The following is a 16,287-nucleotide window of genomic DNA, read 5'->3' on the forward strand; positions in this document are numbered from 1 at the left end:
TGAAAGCGAGATGCTTGGTTTCCACAGCACTGTAATAGGGAATAAAACAGCAAGTCTTAATACTGACGTGGAATAAATTGTTCTTATCAACACCACTTACAACAAGACAATCCCCGCAGAAGGGTTTATTGGTGTTCTTTTCTAGAGCCACTGCAATAAAAACTAAATCTGCAAATATATTAACTGATCACAGAATTTAAGTAAAATTTTACCTACTGTTCACATAAACATGATAAAAACATTTAAAGTATACAATTAAAGACATATGTGAGACAGTCAAATGGGAAATTAAAACCAAGAGGTTTATAAAGAGTCCGCGGCCCCACACTGTCAGACGACACAGATCTGACAGGGATGACCTTATTTCTCTAAGTCATTCCCTCATGCACTTATTTCTATAATGCGTCCATGAGACACTTAAAATGCCCCATGACAATAAATCAACCCGAGATTTCAAATAAAATCCTAATCCATTTCCAGTTTTCCAATGTTCATGGTAGTCAAGTTTATTGACTCTTTAGGCCACGTTACCTTCATGATACACAGGCTGTGTGTAACCACACGTCAACAGTCTCATAAGTCAGAAACCAAAACCAAAACAAACCCTTGTTAGATGAAGTAGTTTCTTGCTGGGCATAACCTGTTAGTCTAGAATTCTGTGTAGATTTTTCAAAGAGAAAGTCTCCTTTGAATTGGGATGGCACAAATTTATGAAAGAACTTCCACCAAACTCGGAATCAGTGACTTTAGAAGAGACAGAGGCCTGTCTCCACATCCAATACTCCAAGAATAACTTACCATCACCACCCATATTCTTTCTTTCAAAAGTAACCTTCGTTTCTCAAACTGTTACAGGCAGAAAAGTACAGTCTTTACATTAAAATCAGAAATTTATTGACATTTTTTCATGAAGTAGTAAGCAGAATTAAAGAAGAAATATACAGCTTAAAACAGTTGAAATTACCCTAAAATTTTTATGACAATTATACATTTATGGCCAAAATAAAAGTGAGTAGTTTTTAATAATTAAATCACTTTAAAAATTTTGATCGATAATTTATCTGAAAGTAAACAGATATGAGGATAACTGGGATCTGGGCACCTTGTAAGATGAAATAAATAATGCTACTTCATCCTTCTCAAAAAAACTGGGATCACAGTACAACAGTGGTTCGGTTCTGTCCCCACCCACAGAAGCTGCCTCTCCGCTTAGAAACCTGTCAACTCTCAGGCTTTCTGATTTACAAGGAAGCCTATTGTGGTTCCACTTAAAAATGTTTCCAGTCGGCAGTCAGAGACGCCTGACTCAGTCGGCCTTCCTCAGAAGAGCAGGGGGTCAGGATCTCAACGCATCAGTTGGACATGGCTTTCTTCTAGTGCTTGCTGAGGGCAAACGTCCTCAGATAATTATAAATGTTAAAAGTACTCTTAACAGCAGCCAAAAATTTATATATTTTTTAATGTATTTACAATATTGTACATATTTACACAACCCATCAAATACTGAATTGTAGAAACAAGGGACTACCAATAGAGGCAATCATTTAATGCCTCACATTATTTTCTTGTGCAAACTGCAACTCTTCTCAAACTTCTTAGAAAGTTAAAGACAGTCAACATTGCGAAGGCCGCCATCCATGGTTAAAGCGCCAAACCTACAACACGAAAGAAAAAGGCAATCTCAAAAGACTCATCTATTTGGCCCCCAACATTTTATTTTATTTTATTTTATTTTTAAAAAGATTTTATTTTCTTCCTTTTTCTCCCCAAAGCCCCCTGTTACATAGTTTTATATTCTTCGTTGTGGGTCCTTCTAGTTGTGGCATGTGGGACGCCACCTCAGCGTGGTTTTGATGAGCAGTGCCATGTCTACGCCCAGGATTCGAACCAATGAAACACTGGGCCGCCTGCAGCAGAGTGTGCGGACTTAACCACTTGGCCATGGGGCCCAAACTTTTAAAGAAGACTATAGAATACTTTCTGGAAGAATAAACTGTTATTTTTAAAGAGTTTAAGCAAGATTTCCTCTATTCTTATGAAACACAGTGGTATCATTATAAATACGTGAAAAAACACAATTCAGTGGCCTGGGAAGACTACTTCTTTTGCGGGGGCGGGGTGGGGGAAGACTCCTAAGAGAAAGTGTGAAGTGATGTAATCCAGATAGGAAGTGGGGAATTCCTTTTCGGCAGGGTGGGACTTAACAGCACAGATGTGGAGTTGGGAGTAGGTGTGCCATACTCAAGGGACAGTCAGGGATGGAAGCTTCTAGAACAGAATCTTATTTTGGGCAGTGAGTAGTGGGAAAGTTGGGTGAATCGGCTGGGGCCAGATATTCTAATTTTTGAATTCAAGTATGAATTTAGACTTGACCTTTTAGGTAACACAAGTTTAGAAATTTCTGAGCCAAGGGAGTGGCATGATTAGACCAGTATTTGGGAAGCTTATTTTGGCTGTGACACCAGGACAGATGGCAGAGCCTGCGGTTAGGGAAACTGGCCGTAGTTCATGACCACAGCTCCCATGCGAGGGCAGGGAGAGCTGAAGGAGGCTGGGCGGGGAGGATGGAACCATCTGAGGGAAGGCCACCAAACCCGAAGAAGGGAGTAAAGAAGAGTAAGAGGCCAAAACGACTGATGTTCAAGGAAGCAGGAGCAAGGCTGTCTCACTGAGAGGATGAGGCAATCAGAGGGAAAACTGAGCTGGGAAGGACGATACTAAATGATTTTAGATACAAGAAAGTCAGAGGTGACAGTGAGGGATCCACATGGAGACAGTGCAGAAGACCTGGCTTCTCCCACGAGTTCTGCCACAAATCCTTTAAGGAGTCACTTAACATTTAAGTTACAATCACGCCATGTTTCATCACCCAACATACACAAATTGTCAAATAAACCTGCAAATAGGACATGGGGGGAACCAACTTACTGGACCTGCTTTGGGAGTGGGGACTTTATTCCACAAGGCAGAAGTGATTCAGCATAAAAGTCTGTTAAAAGCCTTGTTTATTAGCCTCTTCTTGCTAATCTCTAGCTTTACAGGATTAATTTAGAATTTAGCTAAAGTTGTAAAGAAACTGTAAATTGGATACTATACAAAGTTAGATAATTACTATGTGGTTGCTATAAACCAATAGAAAAAGATTTTAAAACCTAATAAGCAATTCACAGAAAGAATAAAAATGGAATAAATATATAAAAAGATGCCTGACATCATTAACTGAAGAAATGCAAATTAAAACAAGGTATCAGCTTTCACTAAATAAATTAGCAAACATTTAAAAAACTGGTAACATTCAGTGTTGACAAAAACATAGCCTTTGTCTGTTTGGGACTAAAACATACAAGCCTTTTAAAGAACAAATTAACAACACCTATCAACATTTAAATGTGCACACACTTTAACCCAACAATTTCCTATCTAGAAACGTCTGGAAATTAACCCCTCAAACATTCTTCCATAAGTGCATGAAGATACACCTACAAGTATGTTTACAGCAGCATGGTTTGTAATTGTGAAAAATCAGAAGCAACTTAAATGCCCAACGAATGAGGATGAATTAAACAGACATGGTAGATCCACACCCTGGAATAGGAGGCACTGCTGAAAATGAGAAAAACGGAGCTACGCACATGGACGTGAACAAGTACTCGTGATATAGCCTTCAGTAAAAAAAGTAAGACTAACCAATATGAACAGATTCCATTCTTATAAAACACACATGCAAAACAAAACCATTAATAGTGATGACTTCTACGTGGCAGGGAGTGCATGAGAAAGGGCAGGCGGAGACTTTTATTTCCAAATGTTTATAATTATATATGGTTTGAAATTTTTAAAAATAATGCATTAAATTAATTAAAAAAATTGATAATACTCCAGAAGCATCTGACAGCCTTCTGCATAGAGCTCAAAAACCGTGGGGTTTCGTGCTGGTGCACCTTCCCCAGCTTTGGAGAACAGGGACAGTGGGAGGAGAGAACCCAGCCGCAGCTCATCCTCCCAGGGCAGGACCCTATGCATCTGCAGAACTGGACAGAGGCTGTCTGCTCTGCGACGGCACACGGCTGGACCGCGTGGTCCCCGAGATAAAGCAGCGTGAAGGCGCCCTGCAAGTGCACAAAACACCATATAAACGTGGACTATTTTCACGAGCATTTTGGGGGTAGAGAGCTGCTGAGGACCACAAACAGGCTTGAAAGACAGGGTTCTGTTAGGTAGCCAGACAGGACTCCACTTCTCTGAGGAACCAGGACAAGGAAACAGCCATCCAAAGGGGCTTTGCGGGCTCTGTACGCCTCCCAGCTCTCTTTCCCCCAATCTGTCAAGGTTCTGTAGACTCGCAGACACCTGACCCCCGGGAGATGGGTCCACAGACGGCACTCACCGGCAGGAGGCGCGCGGAGGCCTCTGTCAGTGGCACAGCACTAATCAGAGTGCTGGCACCTTAGAAGCACCTTTGATTCCAAAATTAAAAATTATGGTTCTAATGAGAAAATGCTACGAAAAATACTGTGTACAAGATTTTCATTTTCACAAACTGATCCAAATGAGCAAATAACGCTATTAACCAGTGTTTCCCTAAGATGGAACCAATCATAGTTGACTTGTCTTTATCCAAATGACCCCGAACAAATTTAAAGGCACCACGGAAGTCGCAAAACATAAGGGTTCTGCCTTTACATATCCCTCTCCCACAGCCTAAGCTCTCGGTCCAGGCGGACAGACACAGCTACAGATACATACCCACTCCACTGCACATAAAACCACAGGGCAGAGACGGATTTTTATTACTCACCTTTCTAAAATATGATTATTTTCAGCAAGTTCCTTAACTACTCCTTCCATTTCTTCTTTTAATTTCTTCATGCTATACACACAAAATAAAGATAAATAAGCATCTCTGCTTAAACAAGTCTGCAAATGTTTTAGAACTTTATTCTTATGTTTTATTTCTTTAGATTGAACTACGTCATTAAATAACATTAGTAAATGTATTCACAAAATTTCAAAATAAAAGAGCAAGATCACAAACTGAGATAAAAACAAATGGAAACAACACAGTTACCAAATAATCAGTTTCTCACCCTAGAGTCATTTCCACTAAAGTGTTAGAACATGGGTAAACTGGGGCCATGGCATGTTTCATTCCACCGGAGGCCGCAAACATTTTCTGAGGCAACGTTTCTTGTAACTAAAACATCAAAAACCCCACATGAATCACAGAACAAAGTACTTACTGCAGACCTGAGATCAAATGTTACAGGTTTTAACAAGGCCTTTACAGCTTTAATTTCAAAGCTATCAATGATACAATACTTAAATCAATACTCTTTTTGAAAAACTTTTCTTATAAATGATAAAAAGAATGGTCTAAGAGATGTTTTTAATTGTAAAACATCTAAGTTTTTAAAACTTGGCTCAAAATTATGTATTACAAATGGGCAGGGAGAGCCGAATATAGGCGTCTTACGTCCTCTCTCTCCCTTCTCAACCGTAATCCAACAGAAACTGCAAGGAATTTTATTTCACTTCCTCCTATGAGGAAGCAGGCTTCCCCGCCCGCCCCTGGGGAGCTGTACCTCACTGGTGTAGTCTTGGTACTTTGAAACTTCTTCTTCAATGTCAAAACACTGATTAGTCAGGGCTAGTAACTGTTTCCTGAGATGAAGCATCTTTCTGAAAACCAAAAAGAATCAACTAATAAGCAGTTTAATGAAATATTATTCTCACTTAAAATATACAATACACATTAAATTGTTAATTGTGCGGTCAACCACTAATCACCCCAAAAGGTTTACTTACCGCATCCATTCTTCTGACTTATCCAAAAACACCTCATACTTTTTAACACATTCATCCGTAAAGTGGGTCATAGCTTTTGTCGCATGGTAATACAGTTTTTGTCTGTAATTTAGAAATAATCAGAGGCTTAAACCAACATCACTGTTTCTATTTCCAATACTAAAAAAATTCTCGAACATTAAATTCATGTTTCCTGTAAAAACTGTTGTGGCTTTAGAATATTTACAGCAGAAAGGCAAAGGTTTCAAAGATAGATGTTACAGCAGCAAGAGGAGAAAGAGAAGGCTCCCAATGGAGAATGGGCAAAACTATTTACTGACGGAGGTTAAGGTCAAGGAGGTGGCTAAGTTCATCCTGGCCTGGTTCTCTATTATCCATCCTTCTGCAGTCATAGCACACGAGACAGAAGCAGACGGGCCCTCATTCGCTCATCTCAGTAACCTCTCAACCAGGGGCCAGGTGAGTAGGCCTCAAGTATGTGCACACATAGTAACAGTTCAGAAAAGCCGAGATTAAAATGCATTTTTTATTGAATTCCAACTTTAAGATGAATCAGATTAATAACATAACCAAAAATAATTATTAAACATAATCTGGACACTTACTTATCAAATTTGTGAATTTGTTCTTCATTATAAGCTAGTCCTAAAAAGAAAATACATTGCTTTTGTAAATGTGGAATCATAAAATGGCACACAATATCTTTTTCTTTTGAAATTATGCCTTCAAAAAGGCTAAGAGAGTAAAGCAGATGTCACCAACTCATGACCCATGAGTTAGATATAGCCCATAAGTTTTTACTTGGTCTGTATAGTGTTAATATTAAAAAAATAATTAACTGCCAACATTTAAAAATCAGGATATTCCTAATACACTATGTATTTATAGTTTTTCTTGAGATACAGGAAGAGCGGGCAACAAACGTGGCGAATCTGAGGAGAGACGCTCCCCTGGTAGGGGTCCCCTCTCCACCATCCGTAGGCCAGGCCCGCCTCCCGCTTCTGTCACCTGTCTGGCCTCAAGAGGTGCTGGAGTTCCTGGCCCCGATTTAAAATATTCAAAAGGTTGGTTTTAAGAATAATTTTTAATACATTCAACTAAGTTCCTGACAGACTCCAGTCTCTGAAATATCTTAAGCAGCCACCCTTACAGACATCCCAAATTGATTCAACTCAATCACAATTAGTAGGGCTGATTCATTAGATTAACAAACGGCAAATTTTACTTACTACGTTCTGCTTTGTCTTTTTTGAACTGATAGTAAATCTCTGTGATGCAACTTAACAGGACTTGTAGCTTTTCTACGCTATTTAAGGAAGGAAAACCCAAATAAATTAACTGAGTTGATGTGAAAAAGGACATTTAAGAGCAGAAACCACCAAGAAAGTCATGACCTACTGTCTGTCTTTTGGATGAGTGCCTTCTTGATGGGCCCAGGCGTCTGTCAGCAGGCCACTCGGAGATAATTTGCTTTCGATATCCTGAAGACTGGTTTCTATTGTTCCCTGAGAACTGGAAAGCTAAATAAAACCAAGGGTTCAGATCCAGATGATCAAAAATCAGAAACAATCATCACAATGCCAGTGGAGCCTGAAGTCTGAATCACACTTCTCTTGCAGATTACCTCAAGTCAGAATAATCATTTTTATGTTTAAATAAAAGGACAGTTTCTTAAATTGATTTCTATCAAGAGTTTGATATGATAATAAAACATGAGACTAGTAGTAATACATTTTATAAAACATTTCTTACATTAAACATCCTTTTTAAAAAAACCATACAAAATACTGTTAATCATTCAATCAAGCTTCTGTTTCTTTTTCTTTTTTTTTTTTAAAGATTTTATTTTTTTCTTTTTTCTCCCCAAAGCCCCCCCGTACATAGTTGTATATTCTTCGTTGTGGGTCCTTCTAGTTGTGGCATGTGGGACGCTGCCTCAGCGTGGTCTGATGAGCAGTGCCATGTCCGCGCCCCGGATTCGAACCAACGAAACACTGGGCCGCCTGCAGCGGAGTGAGCAAACTTAACCACTCGGCCACGGGGCCAGCCCAAGCTTCTGTTTCTTTACCTATAAAATATGGTTAATACTCTGAGAGCTGTTGGGAAAATTAGACAGGAGAGCCATCAGCGTAGTCCCAAGCAAAAGACGTGGTTATGCAGGACTGTGCTCTTTGCTTAGAGGCAAAAGGAAAGTCACTCCTCTTAAAAAGGAAAAATGAGGGGCCAGCCCCATGGTCGAGTGGTTAAGTTCGTGTGCTCTGCTTCAGTGGCCCAGGGTTTCGCTGGTTCGGATCCTGGGCGTGGACATGGCCCTGCTCATTAGGCCATGCTGAGGAGGTGTCCCACATGCCAAAACTGGAAGGACCCACAACTAAAATATACAACTATGTACTGGGGCAATTTGGGGAGCAAAAGCAGAAAGAAAGAAAAAAAAAAAAGATTGGCAACAGTTGTTAGCTCAGGTGCCATCTTTAAAGAAAAAAACAAAACTGAGAAAAAAGAAACAACTAAAAACCAGCCTCAGCTGGGATAGGGAAAAGAGATATCATATCAAGTTCTTTTGTACTTTTAATTTAACATCCATTTCATGAAAGAATACTCCAAATGCTAAAAGCTGGTAGGAGTATAGCATTTTCATTTATCTCATTTAATTGGTACAACCACCTATGAGGTAAGCAGGGTAAGAAACTGCCCATTTTAAAGAAAAAGAAACCAAGGATGCAAAGAGTTAAAGGCCTTGCTTCTGTAGCCAGGCAGGAATAGCTAAGTAAACAGGGGCAGCTCTGGAACCAGCAATCAGCTCTCACAAGACATCATCCCACGTTCTTCTACGGTACATTTCAATGAGAGATCCAGACATTACCTGAAATGCCACTGGATTTTTCAGCAAAGACTTTTGTCCTAATTTCTTTTTTTAGGTACAGAAATGATTCACTGCCTTGAGGAACCCAAATCTTTCTTGCATTACTTTTTATTTTAGAAAAAGTCTCACATTTTCATAACTTGCATCTCTTTCTCACTAAGTTTAAGCACTGTGCATGTTAAATTATATTTATGAACTTGCTTTAACTGCCACAGCAGCAACACAAGAGCATCACAGGTTTTAAAGAGAGACAGGAAGAGAGAGGCAGCATAGAAAGGAGAGAGAAAATGGCTTAGAGCAAAGCAGGCATTGGGAAACGCCATGAAAAATTCCACAGCAGTGAGGGTATTTAAATACTGTAAATAGTTCCTAAAGATGGGAAAAAGGCTACTCTTTCTCTGGAGATTGTTAGATACATCATCTCTATAGGAAAGTTTACACTTAATCTTGCTGGCAAAGGAACAGATTATAAGCCTATGATTGTCAAAATTTTGTAAATACTTACTCTCAACAATTTGGTGTGTATGTCTGAAATTTCACCTAACTCTGCTGCTTCTAGGTTGATTTTTATCAACTTTTCATATCTGTATGAAAAACAAGTACAAAAAAATTAAATGAGCATAGTGAATACACAGATTTTAAAGGATGTTTTATAAATTATATTTGAGTTTTTATTATCATAACCATTTAAGAATAATATATTGGATACAAAGCCTATAAGCAACAGATTCCAAGAAAACTTGATGTCTTCCTAAAAAAGGAACTTTAGATACCCCTACTCATAAATTGGCACATTAAGAGATAAAATATAACAACTATTGGGTCAATGAAGAAATCAAAGGACAAATCAAAAAAACCTGGAGACAAATGAAAATGAAAATACGACATGCCAAAATTTATGGGATACAGCAAAAGCAGTTCTAAGAGGGAAGTTTATAGCAATACAGGCCTACCTCAACAAACAAGAAAAATCCCAAATAAACTATCTAACAGTGCACCTAAAGGAACTGGAAAAAGAAGAACAAACAAAGCCCAGAATCAGCAGAAGGAAGGAAATAATAAAAATCAGAGCAGAAATAAAGGAAATAAAGACTAAAAAAAAAAAAAAAAAACAATAGAAGAAAGTCATTGAAATGAAGAGCTGGTTCTTTGAAAAGATAAAGAAGACTGACAAACCACTAGCTAGACTCACCAAGAAAAAAAGAGAGATGGCTCAAATAAAATCAGAAATGAAAGAGGAGAAATTACAATGGACACCTCAGAAATACAAAAGATTATAAGAGAATTCTATGAAAAGCTATATGCCAACAAACTCGATAATGTAGAAGAAATGGATAAATTCTTAGAATCATACACCTTTGCAAACTGAATCAAGAAGAAACAAAGAATTTGAATAGACGAGTCACCAGGAAGGAGATCAAAACAGTAATCAAAAACCTCCCAAAAATAAAAGTCCAGGACCAGATGGCTTCCCTGATGAATTCTACCAAAAATTCAAAGAAGCCTTAATACCTATCCTTCTCAAACTCTTCTGAAAAATTGAAGAGGCGAAGTTTCCTAACTCAGTCTATGAAACCAACATTACCCTAATACCAAAACCAGACAAGGACAACACAAAAAAAGAAAATTAGAGGCCAACATCACTGATGAACATTGATGCAAAAATCCTCAACAAAATACCAGCAAATCAAATACAACAATACACTAAAAAGATCATACATCATAATCAAGTGGGATTTTTACAGGCATGCAGGGATGGTTCAACATCTGCAAATCAATCAATGTGACACAGCACATTAACAAAATGAAGAATAAAAACCACATGATCATCTCAATAGATGCAGAGAAAGCACTTGACAAGATACAGCATCCATTTATGATAAAAACTCTGAATAAAATGGGTGTAGAAGGAAAATACCTCAACATAATAAAGGCCATATATGACAAGCCACAGCTAATATCATACTCAATGGAGAAAAACTGAAAGCTATCCCTCTGAGAACAGGAAGCAGACAAGGATGCCCACTTTCACCACTCTTATTTAACATAGCATTGGAAGTCCTAGCCAGAGCAATCAGGCAAGAAAAAGAAAGAAAAGGGATCCAAAGTGGAAAGGAAAAAGTGAAACTGTCACTATTTGCAGATGACATGATTTTATATATAGAAAACCCTGAAGAATCCACCAAAAACCTTCTAGAAATAATAACGAATATGGTAAAGTGCCAAGATACAAATCACCATACAAAAATCAGTTGCATTTCCATATAATAACAACGAAGCAGCAGAAAGAGAAGTTAAGAATACAATCCCATTTACAATCGCAACAAAAAGAATAAAAAGCCTAGGAATAAGTTTAACCAAAGAGGTGAAAGACCTGTATAATGAAAACAACGATAAAACAGAGCTGAAAGAAATTGAGGAAGACACAAAGAAATGGAAAGATATTCCATGCTCTTGGATTGGAAGAATTAACATAGTTAAAATGTCCACACTTTCTAAAGCAATCTACAGATTCAATGCAATCCCTAACAAAGTACCAATGACATTTTTCACAGAAACAGAACAAAGAATCCTAAAATTTACAAGGAATAACAAAAGACCCCAAAGAGCCAAAGGAATTCTGAGAAAAAAGAACAAAGCTGGAGGCATCAGACTCCCTGATTTCAAAATATACTACAAACTTATAGCAACCAATGGAACAGAATCAAGAGTCCAGAAATAAACCCACACGTCTATGGATAGATAATTTTTGACAAGGGAGCCAAGAACATACAATGGAGAAGGAAAGTCTCTTCAATAAATGGTGCTGGGAAAACTGGAGAGCCACATGCAAAAGAATGAAAGTAGACCATTATATTACACTATACACAAAAATTAACTCAAAATGGATTAAAGACCTGCATGTAAGATCTGAAACCACAAAACTTCTAGAAGAAAACATAGATAGGCAGTACGCTCTTTGACATTGGTTTTAGCAGCATATTTTCAAGTCCCATGTCCAACCAGGCAAGGGAAACAACAGAAAAAATGAACAAATGGGACTACATCAAACTAAAAGGCTTCTGCACAGCAAAGGAAACCATCAACAAAACGAAAAGACAACATAACAACTGGGAGAAGACATTCGCAAACCATATTTCTGACAAGGGGTTAATCTCCAAAATATATAAAGAACTCATATATCTCAACAACAAAAAAACAAACCACCCAATTAAAAAATGGGCAAAAGATCCGAACAGACATTTTTCCAAAGATATACAGATGGCCAACAGGACATGAAAAGATATTCAACATCACTAATTATTAGCGAAATGCAAATCGAAAGTACAATGAGATATCACCTCATGCCCATCAGAATGGCTATAATAATTAAGACGAGAAATAAGTGTTGGAGAGGATGTGGAGAAAAGGGGACTCCCATACACTGCTGGTGGGAGTGCAAACTGGTGCAGCCACTACGGGAAGCAGTATGGAGATTCCTCAAAAGATTAAGAATAGAACTACCATACAATCCAGCTATTCCACTGCTGAGTATCCCTCCAAAGAACATGAAAAGACAAACGTGTAAAGATACTTGCACCTCTGTGTTCACTGAGCATTATTCACAATAGCCAAGATTCAGAAGCAACGTAGGTGCTCATCAAGGGACGAATGGATAAAGGAGATGTGGTACATGTACACAGAATCCTACTCAGCCATAAGAAATGATGAAATCTGGCCATTTGCGACAACATGGATGGACCTTGAGGGTATTATGCTAAGTGAAATAAGTCAGAGGGAGAAAGTCAAATACCATATGATCTCACTCATAAGTAGAAGACAAAAACAACAACAAACGAACACAGAGAGACAGAGACTGAACTGGAGGTTACCGGAGAGGAAGAAGGGAAGAGGACGAAAGGGGTGATTAGGCTCATGTGTACGGTGATGGATGGAAATTGGTCTCTGGGTGGTGAACATGATGTGATCTACACAGAAATCGACATATAATAATGTAGATCTGAAATTTATATAATATTATAAACCAACGTTACCTCAATAAAAAGAAAAAAAGGAGATAAAATACAAAAGACAACTTAATTTCAAATAGTCATATGACAGGATAATACTAGACAGGATAATAATCTAGTCAGAACACCGGATTTCAGAATTAACGAAGGTCGACAGTAAGTAGTGCTTTCAGTTATTCTACTTCCTCGGCAGTACCCACAGTATAGCCTAGGAAGAGGGCAGTTTAAAATATCATTCTGTTTCAAAAGACATTATCAGAGATAAGATTAATCAGTGAAAGTGATCCCAAAATTCTAAAAATACTACCAGAGCACAGTTTAGAATACCTCTTCCTACTTCATTTGTTGATTATAGGTTTTATATTTTCCTATTCAGAGTCTACTTTGCAAGTTAAAAAATGACATGTTTCCATCTCAGATTACCTTTTCCTTTGCAAGGGGAAGGAGAAAATGCCACCAAAGAGATGCTGTTCCTTTCCTACTGAGATGACTGAGTATTTCTGCCTTCGTGAGGGCGTAACTTAATCTAAGGTTGTGCCTTAATACAAACACTTGCACAGCATGCCACATCATGCCAGGGATAACTAAACAAATTAAGCAGAAATGGAATAATATTTAACATTTTAACCACTACTAGTAAGGAAGTAATCTACTCACACTTTCATAGTTTTTTCAATGTTTCTGACGCAGAAATCCAATGTGATCACAACTTCTGTCTTTTTGTGAACAGTTTCATTATAATCATCTTTAACTAATTCTCTAAAAAATAATAATACTCTCATTAGTTTACCTTATGAATTACTTGTTTTCTCTTGTCTATCACCAATTACACTGCTGAACTACTGTGCAGACAAACGTCTTAACAGTCTTGATGGAGTATGAAGCCAGTTCACCCTTTATTACTAAAAGCATCTCTGTGACTCTTACGCACATCTAGGGCACAAACCATCACTACTTATTAGGTCTACAGTTTAGGAATCCTGGGCATTAAAATTATATTAAGGAATAAAAACTAATCTATAATCACACAAATAAGATGAACAGCATTACATTTTACATACCAGAATTAACGTTTACTACTCACAGTAGACTGCTGTCCAATTTATACTTTAAATAAGCCAATATGGTCTCTTAAGATCCAGGATGGCATACTAAATAATACGATTGAAGGGCTTTTAGTTAACAACAAGGGTCAACAAACTAAGGTTAGATGCTTGTTTTTGCTAAGAATCCTATTTACATTTTTAAAGGTTGTAAAAATAAAATAAAAACAAAGAAAAACTTTATGTGGCCCACAAAGTCTAAAATATTTGCTAATTGAGAAAAAAAGTTTGCCAACAGTGGTCTACATTAACTATTTTCTCATGAGTTATTAATCTAAAAGCTAATAAGTAAAGGAATAAAAACTTTCCGGAGCGGTGACTGGGGTAGATGACAACAGCAAGAGAAAACGAGAGCTGTTAGTAACAACGCTATGAAAATAAATGGAGTCAACACTTAGATTTTTCCAGAGACTATTTAGTAAAAACAAACAGGCTCCTTAATAGAAAAAGCATAGGCTTACAAACTGGGTATGTGACATATAAAAAAATATTATAAGCATAAATTTAAAGGTTTAAAATAAAGGTGACAGGGAAAAAAATAGAGCCTTATTCTCGTTTATTCTCAGAAGCAGCGGCAGAACAAGAGGGATGAAATGCTCCTTCACACGTGTCTTTGTGAGAAGGGAAGGACAGGTGTGAGGTGGGTATACACCAACTGTCACGAGCACAGCATGAGCCCCGAGGACACGAGGCCATGACTGTTTGTACAGATTGAAAAGCTGCATGTGCGGCTATACAGAACTAGAGGCATGATTCCCAAAAGAGGCTGCTTGCTGTCCACCTCTCAGATGGAGAGATGACAGCTACAAATCATGAAAGGGAAAAAGGGTCAAACCATATTCATCACAAAACATTTCTTAGGGTCACTTTCAGGGAGAGAATACTTAACTAGATGATCAATATTCTGACCTAGAAAAACTATATTAAGTGATTTAGAAAAAAAAAAAGTTAGCTTTTAAATTGCTTGTCAAGGTGAGTGTGTACTCAGACTGTATGATTTCACTTATACAAAACGTCTAAAACAGGCAAATCCATAGAGACAAAGTATATGAGCAGTTGCCTCGGGGTAGGAGCCTATGGGGGAAATAGGGAGTGACTGCTAATGGGTGCAGGGTTTCTTTTTGGGGTGATAAAAATATTCTAAAATTAGTGGTGATGGTTGCACAACTCTGTGAATGTACTAAAATCACTGAATTATACACTTTAAAAATGAGTGAATTATATAGCATGTGAATTATATCTCAATAATGTTGTTAAAAAAAGTTGAGAGTATATTTAATTTGGGATAAAAGGTAAGAAATGGAGGAAGTTCTGAGGACATAAACCCTAGAAAGAGGAAGAGGTTGTGCTGGATCCTAACGACGCCAAAGCCCTCGGAGATGGGGCCATGACAGCCAAGTCAGGTCCTGGGAAAGGGATTCAGCTGCTATCATCTTGTCCAGCACGGTGTAAGTGTTAAAATTCAGATACTTCTTGTCCTATGTCTCATAAGGTTTTTGTAGGAATCCAATGGAAAAAAAAAAAAAAAGAGCTGCTAAATGTTTTGTAAACTAAATGTGAAACAAAAGTATTATAATAAAAACCCAGTACCTGACCCCAACTAGTCTGAAGGGGTGAAGTATCAGTGATGGGGTGGGCACCAGTTATTTAGTGAAGTGTACATGAAGATCAATTTTCAAATTTCACTCTACTACTTACATCAACCATCGTATCCCCTTTCGCATTAATTCTTGATAAAGCAGCAACGTACTGGCAACTCTACAGGCATAACACACAATTCCTGTTACTGCCTAGGGAAGAAATACAAAATGTCAATATTTGGTGCTAACTGTGGTACATGGTAAGAAAAACTTTTACATAAAAATTTTCAAGCTTATGTATTTTTATCAGGTTAATTAAAACACAATATACTGCCAATTTCTAAAAGCTAAGGACAGATACAACTGTACTAAATATTTCATCCTTAACATGATAATGTTAAACGTGCACTATCTCAATGGAGAAAATTTTCTTATGAGTCCAAAACACAATATAAAGTAAACCAGAGAGAACACAAAATAATTTGCAATGGCTAACAATCCGAATGAAGAATTTCCTGAGTCATATTGGCGTCTGTAAAGACACAATACATTTTATTGCCTCCACTGTTGATAGGAGAATTTTAATTCAGAAGTTTACATAGTAATTTAATTCGACACTAACCTTCGCCATGCTGGCATCCCCATCTAAATCATAACGGGGATGCACTTTAGGGAGGGAAACTGAAATACGAAGGAAAATCATTAAAATCAGCAATAAAGCATTTTGAATAAATTATTGTATCCTTTACATAGCAACCTCTAAGTTAAACATCAACCTCTAAATTAAACATTAGTGGCAAAACTCTTTAATGTTCTTTACCTGGTTAAAAAAACCACTTGAAACAGCAGTGCTTGTTGCGTAACAAATTACCTGCGACATTTCTAAGGAGTTTCATTCTTTTCCTTAAATATATTCCAATACAACA

The 16,287-nt window shown here is 37.6% G+C and overlaps 1 protein-coding gene across 1 annotated transcript in view; it reads right to left on the minus strand.

The window, feature by feature from the left end:
* Positions 1-1,440: 1,440 nt before the first annotated feature.
* Positions 1,441-16,287, minus strand: part of TBK1 (TANK binding kinase 1) — a 41,145-nt gene continuing 26,298 nt past the window's right edge. The window contains exons 10-21 of the mRNA XM_046676966.1: positions 15,984-16,042; positions 15,480-15,571; positions 13,336-13,437; positions 9,174-9,252; positions 7,204-7,325; positions 7,035-7,111; positions 6,411-6,450; positions 5,806-5,907; positions 5,583-5,679; positions 5,088-5,194; positions 4,799-4,870; positions 1,441-1,655 (exon numbers count right to left, since the gene is read on the minus strand). Coding sequence (XP_046532922.1) covers positions 1,604-1,655; positions 4,799-4,870; positions 5,088-5,194; positions 5,583-5,679; positions 5,806-5,907; positions 6,411-6,450; positions 7,035-7,111; positions 7,204-7,325; positions 9,174-9,252; positions 13,336-13,437; positions 15,480-15,571; positions 15,984-16,042 — 1,001 coding nt within the window. The 3' untranslated portion in view covers positions 1,441-1,603. The remainder of the gene's footprint in view (positions 1,656-4,798; positions 4,871-5,087; positions 5,195-5,582; positions 5,680-5,805; positions 5,908-6,410; positions 6,451-7,034; positions 7,112-7,203; positions 7,326-9,173; positions 9,253-13,335; positions 13,438-15,479; positions 15,572-15,983; positions 16,043-16,287) is intronic.

Source organism: Equus quagga, chromosome 1 (genome assembly GCF_021613505.1).
Source record: "Equus quagga isolate Etosha38 chromosome 1, UCLA_HA_Equagga_1.0, whole genome shotgun sequence".
In the NCBI taxonomy this organism is placed as follows: Eukaryota; Metazoa; Chordata; class Mammalia; order Perissodactyla; family Equidae; genus Equus; species Equus quagga.